Here is an 18,135-nt window from a genome sequence, read left to right as displayed (position 1 = left end):
AAGACTAACAAGGAGGAGTCACTGGCCAGTCAGGACAGCCCCTAAGGTGTCCTGAGCTGAGGTGACTCTAACTTTTAGAAATCCTCCATCTTGCAGATGGAGGATTCCCCCAATAGGGTTAGGATTGTGACCCCCTCCCCTTGGGAGGAGGCACAAAGAGGGTGTACCCACCCTCAGGGCTAGTAGCCATTGGCTACTAACCCCCCAGACCTAAACACGCCCTTAAATTTAGTATTTAAGGGCTACCCTGAACCCTAGAAAATTAGATTCCTGCAACTACAAGAAGAAGGACTGCCTAGCTGAAAAACCCCTGCAGAGGAAGACCAGAAGACGACAACTGCCTTGGCTCCAGAAACTCACCGGCCTGTCTCCTGCCTTCCAAAGATCCTGCTCCAGCGACGCCTTCCAAAGGGACCAGCGACCTCGACATCCTCTGAGGACTGCCCCTGCTTCGAAAAGACAAGAAACTCCCGAGGACAGCGGACCTGCTCCAAGAAAAGCTGCAACTTTGTTTCCAGCAGCTTTAAAGAACCCTGCAAGCTCCCCGCAAGAAGCGTGAGACTTGCAACACTGCACCCGGCGACCCCGACTCGGCTGGTGGCGATCCAACACCTCAGGAGGGACCCCAGGACTACTCTAAGACTGTGAGTACAAAAACCTGTCCCCCCTGAGACCCCACAGCGCCGCCTGCAGAGGGAATCCCGAGGCTTCCCCTGACCGCGACTCTTTGAACCTAAAGTCCCGACGCCTGGGAGAGACCCTGCACCCGCAGCCCCCAGGACCTGAAGGACCGGACTTTCACTGGAGAAGTGACCCCCAGGAGTCCCTCTCCCTTGCCCAAGTGGAGGTTTCCCCGAGGAATCCCCCCCTTGCCTGCCTGCAGCGCTGAAGAGATCCCGAGATCTCTCATAGACTAACATTGCGAACCCGACGCCTGTTCCTACACTGCACCCGGCCGCCCCCGCGCTGCTGAGGGTGAAATTTCTGTGTGGACTTGTGTCCCCCCCGGTGCCCTACAAAACCCCCCTGGTCTGCCCTCCGAAGACGCGGGTACTTACCTGCAAACAGACCGGAACCGGGGCACCCCCTTCTCTCCATTCTAGCCTATGTGTTTTGGGCACCACTTTGAACTCTGCACCTGACCGGCCCTGAGCTGCTGGTGTGGTGACTTTGGGGTTGCTCTGAACCCCCAACGGTGGGCTACCTTGGACCAAGAACTAAGCCCTGTAAGTGTCTTACTTACCTGGTTAACCTAACCAATACTTACCTCCCCTAGGAACTGTGAAAATTGCACTAAGTGTCCACTTTTAAAACAGCTATTTGTGAATAACTTGAAAAGTATACATGCAATCTTGATGATTTGAAGTTCCTAAAGTACTTACCTGCAATACCTTTCGAATGAGATATTACATGTAGAATTTGAACCTGTGGTTCTTAAAATAAATTAAGAAAAGATATTTTTCTATATAAAAACCTATTGGCTGGATTTGTCTCTGAGTGTGTGTACCTCATTTATTGTCTATGTGTATGTACAACAAATGCTTAACACTACTCCTTGGATAAGCCTACTGCTCGACCACACTACCACAAAATAGAGCATTAGTATTATCTATTTTTACCACTATTTTACCTCTAAGGGGAACCCTTGGACTCTGTGCATGCTATTCCTTACTTTGAAATAGCACATACAGAGCCAACTTCCTACACTCCTACTCCTCCTGGACTCTACTGTGACTTTTGGACTTGGCCCCATCTCTCCACAGGTCTTCTCCAGGAATCCACCGCTGGTTTCTTGCAGTCTTGTCTGGGTGTCTTCTTTTCTTTCCTTTTTGGTGGTTTGGGGAAATTCCTGTGATTTACTCCTGCTTTCCAGGTCACTGGGGCTAACTGTGTTACTTACCTCTGTGGTTTTGTAGTACTTCCAGCTCCCATCTACACATTTTACTTACCTAGGCAGGGGTGCCTTATTCGCATTCCATTTTTTAGTACATGGTTTGTGCTCCCCTAGGGTCACTATTGGTTATTGCTATTTGCACTGTTTTCTAACCTTTTCTATGCCTATTACTGTTTACTAGCATATATATCTGGTGTATTACTAACCTCCTACTGGAGGGATGCCCTTCTAGTATTTTGTGGTATTGTGTTTAAAAAATAAAGTACATTTATTTTTGTATAACTGAGTGTTTTCTTTCATGTGTGTAAGTGCTGTGTGACTACAGTGGTTTTGCATAAGCTTTGCATCTCTCCTAGATAAGCCTTGGCTGCTCATCCACATCTACCTCAAGGGAGCCTGGCTTCTAGACACTGTCTACATTTCACTGAGAGGGGATACCTGGACCTGGTAAAAGGTGTGAGTACCTTAGGAACCCACCACACACCAAGCCAGCTTTCTACATCTTTGTAATAGCTTCCAGGTGGAATTTTATACGATCAATTAACATGAAAGAAGAAACTAGACCAAAGATTTTCCAAACAAGGCATCAGTTCTAGTGCAAGAATCAACACAATAATATTTGGTAAATTTATGCAGGAAAACCGTACATACCTAATGGAAAGGTACACCTCCCATAAAAGTTATTTTCCCAGCTGCATTCACGATAGAGCAAATAACTATACTGTCAGGCAGACAAGTACAGAGTTACAGTGTTAATCCAACAACATATCATCAAGCTAGTCAAACAAGACAAATTGGGGAAACCACTCAGTTTAAAAATATGTAGGAAACCCTGTGAGCAGGCATCCTGTGCCTAATCTGGAGCTACCTGACAAGCTTCTTCCAAAAGTAACATTTTCATTCCACATTCCAACGCAAGCAAGATAACTCAGCACATCGCAACACAAAATAATTACAGTGACTGCACAATCATCCAAGATCTAACTTATGTGATCTATTATTCATTTAAGAAGGAAGAAGAAAACTGGCAGCAGAGCACATTAGTTTAAGTTGCAGTGCATTTCAACATAAGGACAAACAGATGTTTCAATCTCAAAGTAATTTTGTCTTTGGAAATGTAAATGAATAAGAAGTTAGTGACTGTGCTTACAATTCACCACCAAAATAATCAACACAAAGTCAGAAGTTTTAAATTTACTGTGATGCCAGGGTTCAAAAGGAGGGTTCACCAGCTGGTCAGTACGAAAATTCCATAGCACTGGTTACTCTGTTTGGAGAAACACACAGAGACCTACTATACTAGAGGAATCTTCAATATTCTTTAAAGTTTGCCAAGCACATGACAGAGCAGGAAATTATATCCAATGGTGTACCGAGGAAGCTGGAGGTCCTTGAAAAACAGCTTTGATGAAACTTCAGATTCTGTGCATACAGAAGGAGTGGAAAGAAACTCTCTGGGTTAGAGACAGGAAATGAATTGTCGGATTCAGACGGCTCACTGATTTCCTTTTCAGAAACATTGCAAAGCACATGCAGGTGGGATAATGATGCAAGAGTTTTCTTACAAAAACCTGCCAAACTGAAAATCCTAAAAAGTTAATTCTGTTCTTCTGAGATCAAAGATCAAAATCTTTTGGATGCTTGAAAGGGGGGTGATATGCTATGTTGTATATATTCCAGTCCTCTTTTTTTGTATGTGGTGGTGATCCTTATGTACATTTGTATAAGAAGGACACCAGGTAGAGAGAGGTGTAATCTTACTTTCCTTTTTGCTCTGAGAGATGTTCGTCATTTCTAAAGGCTGTGAAATGGACAGGTAGACTTCCCTGAAGAGGTATGTGGGAAGGAGCTAGGTCAAGGTATGAAGTCTTGTGTGAACGGTGTTATGGAGGTAGGAAAATGTGGAAAAACAGGGACTTGCCTTTAGGAGTAGCAGTGAAGACTGATAAACTGCCAGTTTTTGGCTCATAGGTAAAAATTAATCACACCAGGATAATGACATGGAATGTGAATGGTCTAAAGTTCATATTCAACGAGGTAAGTTAGAAAAGAGTACATTTAATTGAATTAAAAATGTTGTGTCTACAATTCACATTCATCTTATCTGGAAGGTGGTGTTGCAACAGTTGGGCTACCATGTGATAGTAGCCTCTACACAAAGCATTTCTGTAAGAGGTGTGGCTACTCGAAGGAAAAAGAATACATGGCACAGTGAATACATTAAAACCAATGATAAAGCATACTGTGGTAAGTCGTGTTCAACCAAAGGGGGCAACAGGTGATCATCTGCACATTGTAAAGGCGAGAAACACTCATGGCCCTGGGTTCTTGTAGCTCTGGACAGAACTACCATAATGTAAGGGCCCTTTCATACATGATGATGTTACTGTCACTTAACCCTTTGGCTGACATCTCTTCCATTTAAAGGAATTCTTTATTTTAAGGATATAGAAACAGATGGAGTTGACCAAATCCATAATTCATCTCTGGATTGGCACGCCTCTCAAGCTGATGTGCCTCCATGTTGTTAAAGAACAGCAATATGTGACTATCCAGCTGAAAAACATCTGAGATCATAATAATCTTTCGTAAGAACTTGCTGGGATTATTGAAATACTAAGAGGAAAAATGAAAGGTGGACATCTGATTGCTCATCATTAATACATTCCTAGCATAAGACCAAATTAGCTATGGTTATCCAGCAATAGACAGACAAATTACAACTCTTCTTCATTGTGCAGAAAAGTGATTCATTTCGTAACACCGACTTTCATGACCCTTAGGTGGTATGCAAGACAAAGGAATGCTTAAGTAATCAAATTCTATGGCTAGAAATCAAACATAGAACAACCATTTGTTGACATTTACCAATAAATAATAGTTATGTAAACTAATGATTGGAATGCACAGCATTATCCTTCTCCTTCAGCAAGTTAGAGACAAGTTAGCTCAAGTCCTTAAGAAATCTTGATCATGAATTGTGGCACATATTGAATCAATGAGTAAAATCAGTGATCATAAAACAGAATGAAAGTATGCCAGCAAAAGTGTCCACAGCAACTTGACTATTCCTTATTGAGGCAAATGAAGAGGGGGCAAATATGAAGACCGGGACCAAAAAAACATGCAGAGTTTATAATTAAGATTCCCCGTTTTCCATTTGTACATAATGTTTAAAAAATAAATTTAAAAAAAACAGAAAACAATGTGTTTCCTGTCTGTGTGTATATTTATAAAAGTAGAAAAAAACAGAATATTGGGTTTCTTGTGAGTGACTCTTCATGCTGTCTTTCATGAATTCCAAGTCAACAGCCGAGCAGAGAGAATGCATTGGGAGATAAAAAACAGGATAAGATTTCCTTAAATAGTGTTAACATACGTTTGTGGTATAATGCTAATATTTACCTGTGGGCATGGTGTTGGTTAAATTTGGCTTCTAAATTTGCTTAAACACGACAGGCGTCAAAGCCTGAGTGCATGTTTATCAGTTAAATCCATGTAGGGGATGGTAAAAGAGAGGCTATCCTAAACCTCAGAAACACTGACATCGTCTCACACCAAGAAACGTGGGAGCTTACACTTTTCTTTAGCCTGATTTTATAGTCTATGAACCTCCCCCCTCCAATCAGTATAAGGTGGGGGCAATACCCAAGGTGGTGTAGCAATTTATGTGAAAAACAGGCTTGCCGTGGTGGCCATCATAATCACCATAGGAAAGGGCAATTTCGTCATCATCAAAATAAGCCCACTAACACACCTAACCACGACAGCCCACTGACACTGAAAATTGGAAGCATCTACTTGTACCCCACAAAAATGGAATGTCTGAGACATTAGCGAACTTGCTGTCGACACAGTGTACAAAAGATGGAATATCCAAAGGATGTTGGGGTAATCATAGGTAATTTTAACATCAATGGCACATTGTACTAAAAATGGAATATACCCTGCATAATATGGCAAGACTATGATAGCCAATGCTGGAGCAACCCCCAACTCATATTCAATATCAGAGGCCTGATAAGTATGGTCAATAACAGGGCTTGCCATTTATCGAAATGGGCCTATGATGATTGAATGGCAGATGCAAGACTGACTCACCGGTGGCTAACATCTATTTCTATCCCAAAAGGCTGGCCACATTTGATTATATATGGATATCAACCGCAAAATGTCACCTAATAAGGGCCTTTGGTGTAGTACCAATACTTGATAGCAACCATGCTATGCAGAGGTGGATAATGGATGCTTGCCGAACTAAGCTGGTAGTACTTAGCACCCAGGAAATTCAAGAACCAATTAAGTAGATTAGATGGTGCATAATGGACTAGGACAATCCAACCTCCCATTTGGAACAGTGCTTAGATGAATTCTCAGCTAAGGGCACTGGGACCTCGACATGCCCTGACCCACAGTCGGCCTTGATAACACAACTCCAGGAGGCTGCTAAGAATGAAGAGGCATCACCCAATACCGTTTTTACAGAATGCCCCGCTCAATGAGGAGATAAGGCACCCGACGACAACAATGTAAAGCCTTGAGAGCCCAATGCTGTAATAAAGAAGGCAACCAGTCCATCAGAACAACATCAAATCCCTAACATAATATAGGAGAAAGATTAAGGTAAAAAATAAGGAAGAAATAGAAATCAAATGTGCACAACTGCATGAAACAAAAACAAATGACTATAAGAAATGTGGGTGCCTGATTAATGCCATGGCAGTAGACAAGCCTCTCTCAGCAAACACTGATCCACAAGTTGGGAAAAATACATCAAGTAACTTTACGTCAATATAGACCTTATGAGCTCTACATCAGCTTCATCCTGCCTTGATGAAATGGGATGAAATGGGCAATAACATTTAAGCGACTAACGTCTGTGGAAAAAGCAATTCACCTCATGCAAAACAAAGGCCCTCTGGCCACAATGGCCTGCTGGCCACTATCTTCAAATTGGCACCTGAAAAAAGCAGACATCAAATGGCCTGAGAATTTCAGACTGATTGCTACTCTTGATGTAGAGGGCAAATGCTATGCAAGAATCTTGAACCAGGAGCTGGGAAAATGGTCCAGAAACAGTCAATGAATCCCTTTTATTCAAACAGACTTCCAAAGGGGCTGTAACATCAACAGCAATTTGATCTGTCTAATACATCTTACAGACAAAACCCTGGCAAAAATAAGATAGACTATTATATACAGCATTTATTGATTTTGCTATCGTCTTTGATAACATGTGTAGTGAAAAACTGTTGGCCAACTTAAAAAAATAAATAAATAAAAAAATAATAAAAAAAAAGTTTAAAAAAATCAGGCATTCATCCATCTATGTTCAATGCTATTACTGCACTTTATAAGGACATGGGAAAAAATTTGCGTCAGCTCAAGTTGGGCTACATCTGGTACAATATAAATTAATTAAAGGCTAAAACAAGAGTGCATCCTTGTCCATTTGGATGAAGCAAGAGCCCCTGCCCCCCCAAGCTAGTCAGCCATAAAGGTCAAGCGCTGATGACTTGCTAATTGATCAGATACAATCTGGCCTACAGAGATTATTAGATGTATTGGCCAAATAATGTAAGTTAAATAATTTACTGATTAATGTAGCCAAGACCAAGGTCATAAGCAGTTTCCGCAAACTAATAAAAAGTAAGGCTTGGTTCATTCAAACAAGCCCAATCAAAGGTGGCATCTTATAAATATTTCTACGTATGGCTGGATGAAAGCGGTTGAATCGCTCCATATGTTAAGGCTCAACAATACTCAGTCAACTCCCTGACTCTGGCCATTTTGTCAATTACATAGGGCTCTGCAGTGCCCCCAATTTAAGGGCATTATTGAAGGCAGTAACATGCTGGTTATCACCTTCAACAGCCTAAGGCATTATGGTCTTCAAAAGGTAGGCTGGCAAACTGACTGAACGGGGTTCAAATAAATTGCTTCAGGAATTTTCTGTCTCTGCCGGATTGCACCACACATGCCCAAGTCCACTTATAATTCAATCTGACAAGACCATCCCTGCTATTGAATGCTAAGTGCCTGTCTTATTGCCTAAAAGTGAAAAGGACCTTGACGGGGACATTAAACCATCTTCTGTAGGCTGTAACAGAAAAGGAGAATACCACCTGGAAACAGTATCTGAACATGTCATTGAATAACTTAAAATCGCATGATTTATGGTACTCTTACCTCCTGCTGAAGCAGTCTTCAATACTCATTAAAGGAAATCGTCTCTGCAGGTCTGGACAGGAAGACACTGAAGGTAAAATTCCTTGGCAGCTGGGCTGCCAACCTTTATGACCGGGGCTGCTATCAGTATTATCTCTGGCTGAGCCCCCTGTAAAGGGCCTTGAGAAATCACTGATAAGACAATGATTTGGGCTGACCCTCAGAAAGCATACTGGTAAAGTGACAGGGATATACAGTGCATATTGTGTCAAACAAGATCTGAAACGCTTATTCACCTAGTGTGCATCTGCAGAGTGCTATTACCCATAGAAAATTCTGGCTTTGCCCTATTCCTAAGTCTCTGAATATATGTGCCTACAAGGAGGCAACTGATGTTGCCTTAAGGGGTTATCCACAGAGTTGTCCGCACGCTTCCCGAAATTTCAAAAAGCAGCAATTCCAGGTCTCCAGGCTGTCCCAAAAGCCCCAGGCCCCTCAGGAGTTATGATCCTTTCTGTGGCCTGACAGCCTGTGATGCAGGGGATACAGGGAATGACCATAGCATCCCCCAATTGAGACAGCAGTTAGACACCAGATTACCAGCTAGGGAATACGGGCATGGTACTTCTTGCAACTTTAAACAGTATGGACGCACCCCAAAATGTTCATTCTGGCAGCAGTTAGGCACCCCTTTTAATTACCTATGGGATACAGGGGTGGTGTCAAAAGCACTTTAAATGGTCCTTAAAGCACCTTAATTTGCACTTTAATCAGCACTTTTTATCAACAGCCCACACAGCAGCCATTCCTCATGTCCCTGCCATGTACAGAGAATGTTTCAATGAGAACTGTGTGCATGCCCAGCACTTTAAGACCGTTACAGTAGCCATCAAGTAGTATCCTCCCTTGTGGATGACCAACATAGTAATGCAGTTTTATCATCTACGCAGCTGTTTTTAAATATGGTTTTATCTGGGTTTGCTACGTACATTTATGGCCCTTGGGGTTTTTGTTTTGCACTGCTTGAACCGTAAACCCCTTCAATATAGACATCACAGCAGATCCACAGTCCGCCTTAAAGTTAAAAGGCTTATGTTTGATAAATGTAAAGTTTTTTCAAACATACGCTCCATCTGATCTGCTAATGTAAAATTATTTAATGAACATTTATTTTTATTAGTATTTTAGCAGTGGCGTCTCAATTGTAATGATTTTTAATAATTGCTAAGTATTGTGTTCTAGCTCTCAACACTGGCCCTATAGTTGGATTCTGATGACCACGAATTGCAACTAGTCGGAGACTGGCAATTAAAGTTTTTAATACATTTTTTGTTTCACTAGAATTTTAGCAGCAGGGATTCAATACTGTACTGTTTATTAGTTGCACCACTGTTCAATAAATCTAAATGTACAATCTAAATGTAGGACTACCATTTCACAATTTCATATTCTGAAGGTACAAAATATACGGGGCTAAATATCAATAAGATGGCCAAAAAATAAATATGGATAAATACAGATGGATAGGTTTTAAAAAATACCAGAGAACCAGAAGACCTATTTATAATGCAGTCATTACTGGCTTTATAATTTATTTTACCTGCATTTAACTACAGGTAGCACCTTAATGGAGGTTGTGCTTGGTTGCAAGGATGTGGGTTAGCAATGTAGCCTACGAGGGAAATTTATTTTATGCTGAGTGGTTTTCATATTGGGTCACTCATAGCTGTGTTACAGCATGTAGTAGAGCAAAGAGAAATGAAAGATAGAATGGTGTGGGTAGCAAGGGTAGTCACAAGGAAAGAACAGTGACCTGGTGTGAGAGATAGCTGTACACAGTCTTGGTGCATACCCTTCTTGACTGAGGGATTGGTTCTAGGGAGAATATGTGCCTGCATCATCTATTGAGGAAAAGGGCTTGAGTTGCTCAGAGTCTTTACTGCTTCTCTGAATTTAATCTGGGCATAGATGTTCTCACCTGGTCTGGAAGGAAGTTTCACAATTGTGCTGCCCCTTTGGAGAGGAAGGTAACATTGACATGTGACTTTTGTTTTGCAATGCAAAACACACCAAAGATAGAGGAACAGGCTCTGAAAATAAATTAGCTCATATCCTGCATGTTTAAAATATTTAGGCCCTCATTAAGACTTAAGAGGATGGAAACGCCCATCCGCTGAAGCCGTGCTGTCAGAAAACCGACAGTGATCTGACCACGAGGGCTATTAAGACTTTCCCGCTTGGTCGGCGGGCCGAAACAGTTTCCGCCCGCCAGCCCAGCAGGTAACAGCCCACAACATTGATTTGGCTCATAATAGAGTCGGCGGCAATGTTGCGGTGCGTCGGGTGCAGCAGCACCCGTCCCGCTTTTCACTGTCTGCCAGGCAGACAGTGAAAAACGCATGAGGGCCCCTGCACTGCCCATGCCAAGTGCATGGGCAGTACAGGGGTCCCCATGGGCCTCTGGCACCCTGTCTCCGCCAGCTTTTACATGGCGGTTAAAGGCTGGCGCAGAGGGGACTAATAATCCCCAGGGCAGCACTGCCCTGGTGGATTAAGACCGCAGGCACCACCAGGCCGTCGGATGGCAAAAAAGGAACATCAGACTTGTAGTGAAGGGCTTAATAACGTAACTGACCTTGCAAACTTGCTCAACAAATCAGTACCCATAACACCATTCAATTTTGTTGACCGGGAGCAAAGTCAAAGGCCCGGATTAAGAGCTCCCTTTAGATTTGGTGTGATTTATTGCACTCAGTGAAAATGGATAACCCTAGCTTTGGATTTCAGCAGCTGCATTTTCACCCATTGAATTTCAGCTGGTTTGACTGGCTGAAATGCAAAGAGAGAAAAGTCTGGATGGTACTTACTGTATTGAGCCACTTGTAATCAATGACGCTTTTAACTAGGGCTACAGTTTAAGGAGGCGCTCAAAATCAAGGCCTAAGAAAGTTAACCCATAAAACCGCAGCTTTGGATGGATGGTGATGTTACTACATGGTGGCGAAGCAGGGGACTGGACATAAGAGTATAGACCCTGGGACCACCCTAGTAAACTAACCCTGGCTAGGCCACTTATGTTATTCACTTTATCTTCAATAGCCTACAATAAAAAGACAAGTTCCATATACTTTTTACTCATCAAAACAAGCACAATGCCATAAATAGTATTTGTCATCAGATGCTTACCAGATCTTTTGAATCTATGGCCTATACTTCGGGACCAGCCAATGTGATGAATCAGTGGGCTATACATGTGGCACCAAAAGTCATCTGTTTTGTCTTCACTTTCTTCATAAACTAATCGTAATCGTCCACCAATTACACTGTCTACATATGCCACTCGTGTGCGACAAAGGTGTGTTTTGTCAACGACTTCTACCCGCATAGAAGGCTTGAAGGGATACTGCATACTTTCGGATACCTAAAAATCAAAAACACAATGGTCCAGTACCTGCAGCATTAACACAGTGATTACATTATTAATTTTATATGTAGTTTTCTCAGTGTTTGGTTCGTACATGGCTGAGCAGACATGATGCATAGGTTGATAGTAAGCACAAAATGCATACATTTCTTGGACCAACCCGGGACACTTTATTTAAAAAGAAAAAAAAAAAAAGAAAAAAAAAAGGATTGGCCTGCTGTGTTCTGCCAAGAGTTAATGATGTTAATAAAAATAACAGGAATAATATTTTAAAAATGTAGCCCATCTGCTCTTGATAACTGAATTTCCAACAGTAGCACAGCAGTTAACAGGAAGCCTGCAAAGAAGAGTGTGTCAGAACTAAAAAATGGGAGCTAGAATAAAGGCAATGTTTGGTTTTTTACTCTCTATGTATTTCAGAATGAGATGAAACAGAATGATAGAGTCCCACTCATGGACTACATTTGTTAATATGTATTAAGGAAGCTATATTCTCCTATTGTCTTATGTCAGCCTGCCCTTCTCTCGTACAATCATCTTTAACCACCTTGCATGGATTCAATGTCTAAAGAACTGAGACATTTTCAGAGTGATAAAAATAAACAGTAAATAATTGGGTGGTAGAATGGCAAAACTATTAAATGGCTACAATGTGGTCAATGCGTAGTAGATGTTAATTACTGGAGTTCTACCTAAAATCAGTCTTTTTTGTTTCAGTTACATTCACACTTAAAAGGTTTAAATATAACATTCCGTAAACACGGATTTAAAAACAAATTTCTTACCTTTTGAGAAAAATCAGGAGGGAGGGTTTTGGCACCAGTAAGTCGTTTTACTAAAAACACTTTCCAATTTGTGTACTTGTGTTGTATAGCTGTTTAAACAAAACAAAGAAGTCAAGAACAACGTGGCCCATTTTAAAGAAAACGAAGTGGCATTTTTGGCTAATTATATTTTTTTACAAAGCAAAATTAGTCTTCAAGGTCACGCTGGTACCCTTAGTCCTTGCTCTCCCTGCTTCACAAGTGGTTGGAAATAGAAAAAAAAAAAATCTTCTGTTTAAGGTAGCAATGTTCTTTTTTTTCTAGATGTTGGTGTCCTACAAGTGTCACTCCAAGAAGATGTTCCGCCCATCATCTATAAAGTAGGAACTGCCCATTTTCGGATCTTAAATCCAAAGTGTAAGATCCATGCAAAGTGTAGGACAGCAGGTTTCACTTGAGGGGATTTACGAATGGGTGTTCTGAAGGTGAGAGAGCATGGATTAACAGTACTGGACTCACCATGAAGGCAATTCTTACTTTCTCACTCATGTTGCTATCATTGGTCTACAAATGGCTGTGAAACTGTATTCACAGCTGATAACTATCGGAGGGACGTAAAGGAAGTGAAATAAGGTGCCCAACTATACACCAACCGAACACTTAGCATCGAACATGCTGACGGCTACTTTTTTCTGAAAGATGTGTTATGAGAGTAGTGATTACAGAAAGTACGTTAAGCAGCCTAGATATCTGGTGTAATGTGCATAATGTTTCTGAGGTATCTGTCCTCCATGAATGTTGTTTTTTATATTTGAAAATGCAAGAAAATACACACCCAGAGATACTGGCTTTCACTGGTGTATTGCTAGGAGTAAGCCCTTGATAAGAGAACCACATAAAAGGCTTCGAAAAGAACCATTGGTGGTTTAACATGACTATATATATGGAAAATGTCACTTGCCCAGAGTACATCTGTTCGTGGCATGAGACGCTGCAGAGTCACATGCTGTGCATTATCCTGCCATCTAGTGTTGGGCTCGGAGTGTTACAAGTTGTTTTTATTCGAAGAAGTCTTTTCGAGTCACGAGACCGAGGGACTCCTCCCTTACGGCTCCATTGCGCATGGGCGTTGACTCCATCTTAGATTGTTTTCCCCGCAGAGGGTGAGGTAGGAGTTGTGAATATACTAAAAGTGCCAATGCAATGGAGTAAGTATGTATGTACATAATGTGTATTAAAATAGTATTTATTTACAAATTTACAATTTTCCTTCAACTTATAACGGCTAAGGGCTCCCGGGGAGGGGGAAGGGCGCATGTGAATCTGCAGCGTCTTATGCCACGAACAGATGTACACTGGCTAAGTGACATTTTCCGTTCAATGGCATGTGTAGCTGCAGATACACATGCTGTGCATAGACTAATAAGCAGTAATCTCCCTAAAAGCGGTGGCTTAGCCTGTAGGAGTTGAAGTTGTTTGAAATAATGTTCGTAATACAGCCTGTCCTACTGTGGCTTGTTGTGTTGTTAACACATCTACACAGTAATGTTTTGTGAATGTATGAGGCGTAGACCATGGGGCTGCCTTACAAATTTCTGTCATAGGTATATTTCCTAGAAAAGCCATTGTGGCGCCTTTTTTCCTAGTGGAATGCGCTCTTGGTGTAATAGGTAGATCTCTTTTTGCTTTAATATAGCAAGTTTGAATACATTTCACTATCCATCTGGCAATACCTTGCTTGGATATAGGATTTCCTGCATGAGGTTTTTGGAAGGCTACAAACAATTGTTTTGTTTTGCAAAACTGTTTTGTTCTGTCAATGTAATACATTAGTGCTCTGTTTATGTCTAATGTATGTAAGGCTCTTTCGGCTACTGAGTCTGGTTGTGGAAAGAAGACTGGGAGTTCCACTGTTTGGTTTAGGTGGAATGGTGATATGACTTTTGGTAAGAATTTGGGATTTGTATGTAGAAGCACTTTATGTTTATGCATTTGTATAAAGGGTTCTTGTATAGTGAATGCTCGTATCTCACTTACTCTTTTAAGAGATGTGATAGCTATTAGGAAGGCTACCTTCCAAGTTAAGTATTGCATTTCACAAGAGTGCATGGGTTCAAATGGTTGTCCCATGAGTCGTGTTAATACAATATTAAGGTTCCACGAAGGTACTGGTGATGTTCTCGGTGGTATGATTCTCTTTAATCCCTCCATAAATGCTTTGATAACTGGGATTCTAAAAAGCAATGTTGATGTGTAATCTGCAGATAGGTAGATATTGCTGTGAGATGTATTTTAATAGAAGAGAATGCTAGTTTAGACTTTTGTAAGTGTAATAAGTAACTTACAATGTTCTTTGCGGAAGCATGTAGTGGTTGAATTTGATTATTGTGGCAGTAGTAAACAAATATTTTCCATTTGTTTGCATAACAATGTCTTGTAGTAGGTTTCCTAGCTTGTTTAATGACCTCCATACATTCTTGTGTAAGGTCGAAGTGTCCAAATTCTAAGACTTCAGGAGCCAGATTGCTAGATAGAGCGATGCTGGATTCGGGTGTCTGATCTGTTGTTTGTGTTGAGTTAACAGATCTGGCCTGTTTGGTAATTTGACGTGAGGTACTACTGATAGGTCCAGCAGTGTTGTGTACCACGGTTGTGGAGCCCAAGTTGGTGCTATGAGTATTAGTTTGAGTCTCTTTTGACTCAGTTTGTTTACCAGATAAGGAATGAGTGGGAGAGGGGGAAAAGCGTAAGCAAATATCCCTGACCAACTGATCCATAACGCATTGCCCTTGGACTGAGGGTGTGGGTACCTGGACGCGAAGTTTTGGCATTTTGCGTTTGATTTTGTTGCAAATAGGTCTATTTTTGGTGTTCCCCAGCGTAGAAAGTAATCTTGTAGGATCTGGGGATGAATTTACCATTCGTGTGTTTGTTGATGATCTCGACGGAGATTGTCGGCTAACTGGTTTTGAATGCCTGGGATGTATTGTGCTATTAGGCGAATGCGATTGTGAATTGCCGAATGCCAAATTTTCTGTGCTAAGAGACACAGTTGTGACGAGTGTGCCCCTCCTTGTTTTTTGAGGTAATACATTGTCGTCATGTTGTCGGTTTTGACAAGAATGTGTTTGTGGGCTATCAGTGGTTGAAATGCTTTCAATGCTAGAAACACTACCAACAGTTCTAAATGAACTATGTGCAGTTTTTGTTGATTGTCCCATTGTCCCTGTATACTGTGCTGGTTGAGGTGTGCTCCCCACCCCATCATGGAAGCATCTGTTGTGATCACGTTTTGAGGCACTGGGTCTTGGAATGGCCACCCTTGGTTTAAATTTATAGGGTTCCACCATTGAAGCGAGAAGTGTGTCTGGCGGTCTACCAACACTAGGTTTTGGAGTTGACCCTGTGCTTGTGTCCATTCTTTTGCTAGGCACTGTTGTAAGGGCCGCATGTGTAATCTTGCGTTTGGGACAATGGCTATGCATGAAGACATCATGCTTAGGAGTTTCATTAAAACCTCACTTCGTAGTGTTGGTTTGGCTGCATATTTAATGCTATATTTTGGAACGCTTGTACCCTTTGCAGACTTGGAGTGGCAATCGCTTTTTGTGTATTGAGTGTTGCTCCCAAGTATTGTTGTATCTGGGATGGTTGTAGATGTGATTTTTGGTAATTTATAGAAAACCCTAGTTTGTGTAAAGTTTCTATAACGTATTGCGTGTGAAGAAGACACTGTTGCTGAGTGCTGGTTTTTATTAACAAATCGTCTAAGTATGGGAATACGTGCATGTGCTATCTCCTTATATGAGCGGCTACTACTGCAAGGCATTTTGGGAACACCCTTGGGGCTGTTGTTATCCCGAACAGTAGCATCTTGAATTGATAATGCACGCCGTGGATTACAAACCATAAGTATTTCCTGTGCAAAGGATGTATGGGTATGTGGAAATATACATCTTTGAGATCTAACGTAGACATGTAGTCCTGTTTTTTGAGCAAGGGAATCACGTCTTGAAGTGTTACCATGAGGAAGTGATCTGATTTGATGTAGAGATTCAGCGTTCGGAGGTCTGATATGGATCTCAACGTTTTGACTTTCTTTGGAATTAGGAAATATAGTGAGTAGACACCTGTTCCTTTTTGATGGTTGGGTACTAATTCTATTGCTTGTTTTTGTAACAATGCTTGGACTTCTAGTTGTAACAGGTCTAAGTGTTGTTTGGACATATTGTGTGCTCTTAGGGGCACATCTGTTGGGAAATTTATGAATTCTATGCAATAACCATGTTGGATAATGGCTAGGACCCATGCGTCCGTAGTTATGTTTGTCCAGTTTTTGTAGTATGCAGTAAGTCGCCCCCCCCCCACTGGTGTTAAGTGTTGGTGGTTTGCGACATTGAAGTCACTGTTTGGTTTGACTTGTTTTCAGGCTTTGGAATTTTCCCAGTGCTCTTGGGAATTGTCCACCCCTGTATGAGCCTCGAAACCCTCCTCTCTGGTACTGCACCTGATAGGTGGGTCTGGTTTGTGAGGTGGAAGGCTCTGGCGTTTGCATACGAAACCCCCCTCTAAATTGTGGCTTTCTAAATGTGCCTCTGCTTTGTGGGGAGTAGAGCGCGCCCAAGGCTTTGGCCGTGTCGGTGTCCTTCTTTAATTTCTCAATTGCCGTGTCCACCTCCGGCCCAAGCAATTGTTCCTGGTTAAAAGGCATGTTTAGCACAGCTTGCTGGATTTCCGGTTTAAATCCTGAGCTCCGTAACCATGCATGCCCGCGAATGGTTACCGCAGTGTTGACTGTCCGTGCTGCTGTATCTGCCGAATCTAATGCGGACCTTATCTGGTTGTTGGAAATAGCTTGTCCTTCTTCAACAACCTGTTGGGCACGTTTCTGATGTTCCTTGGGCAAGTGCTGTATAATGTGTTGCATCACGTCCCAGTGTGCCCTGTCGTAGCGAGCCAGTAGGGCTTGCAAGTTTGCGATGCGCCATTGATTGGCTGCCTGTGCTGCCACTCGTTTGCCCGCTGCATCGAACTTCCTACTCTCTTTGTCAGGCGGTGGTGCGTCTCCTGACAATTGAGAGTTTGCCCTCTTTCTTGCTGCTCCCACCACCCCCGAATCTGGTGTCAGTTGCTGTGTTATAAACACAGGGTCCGTTGGGGGAGGTTTGTATTTTTTCTCCACCCTAGGCGTGATAGCCCTTCCTTTCACTGGCTCCTGGAAGACTTGTTTTGCATGCTTCAGCATGCCTGGGAGCATTGGCAGACTTTGGTAGGAACTGTGGGTGGATGCCAAGGTGTTAAATAGGAAGTCATCCTCTATTGGCTCTGAATGCATTGCTACATTGTGGAATGTAGCTGCCCTTGATAATACCTGCGTGTATGCAGTGCTGTCCTCTGGAGGTGACGGCCTTGTCGGGTAACAATCTGGACTGTTGTCGGAGACCGGTGCATCATATAAGTCCCATGCATCAGGGTCATCCTGTGTCATCCCCGTATGTGTCAATGACTGCATTGGGGGTGTTGTTACCGGGGACAGCTGTGGTGAATGTAGTGGAGAAGGCTGTGGTGAAAACCTTGGTGGTGGTGTTTTATCTCTTGCCACCTTTGCCTTTGGCTGCATTTCTGACTCCTGAAATGCCAGCTTTCTTTTGATTTTAATTGGAGGAAGAGTTTGTATTTTACCAGTCTCTTTCTGGATATGCAGCCTCTTTTGGGTATGGTCTGGTTCTCCCATACTTATTTCCTGCTCAAACCTATGTACATGCATTTGGCCGGAAAGTCCTTGCTCTTCCGTGTAAGAGCCAAATTTCGGCTCCGAGGCTGCTTTTTTCGGTACCGAAGGTTTCGAAAAAGTTTTTTTGGGTTCCGAGGTATTTTTTTTCACC

The 18,135-nt window shown here is 42.1% G+C and overlaps 1 protein-coding gene across 4 annotated transcripts in view; it reads right to left on the bottom strand.

Annotated features, from left to right (window-relative positions):
- MBTD1 (mbt domain containing 1) overlaps positions 1–18,135 on the bottom strand; it is a 527,258-nt gene that overhangs the window by 400,387 nt on the left and 108,736 nt on the right. For all 4 annotated transcript variants that reach the window (XM_069200036.1, XM_069200037.1, XM_069200040.1 and 1 more), the window contains exons 8-9: positions 12,272–12,360; positions 11,249–11,483 (exon numbers count right to left, since the gene is read on the bottom strand). In XM_069200036.1, coding sequence (XP_069056137.1) covers positions 11,249–11,483; positions 12,272–12,360 — 324 coding nt within the window. The remainder of the gene's footprint in view (positions 1–11,248; positions 11,484–12,271; positions 12,361–18,135) is intronic.

Source organism: Pleurodeles waltl, chromosome 7 (assembly GCF_031143425.1).
Source record: "Pleurodeles waltl isolate 20211129_DDA chromosome 7, aPleWal1.hap1.20221129, whole genome shotgun sequence".
NCBI lineage: Eukaryota > Metazoa > Chordata > Amphibia > Caudata > Salamandridae > Pleurodeles > Pleurodeles waltl.
This window is presented reverse-complemented; position numbering and strand designations above follow the sequence as displayed.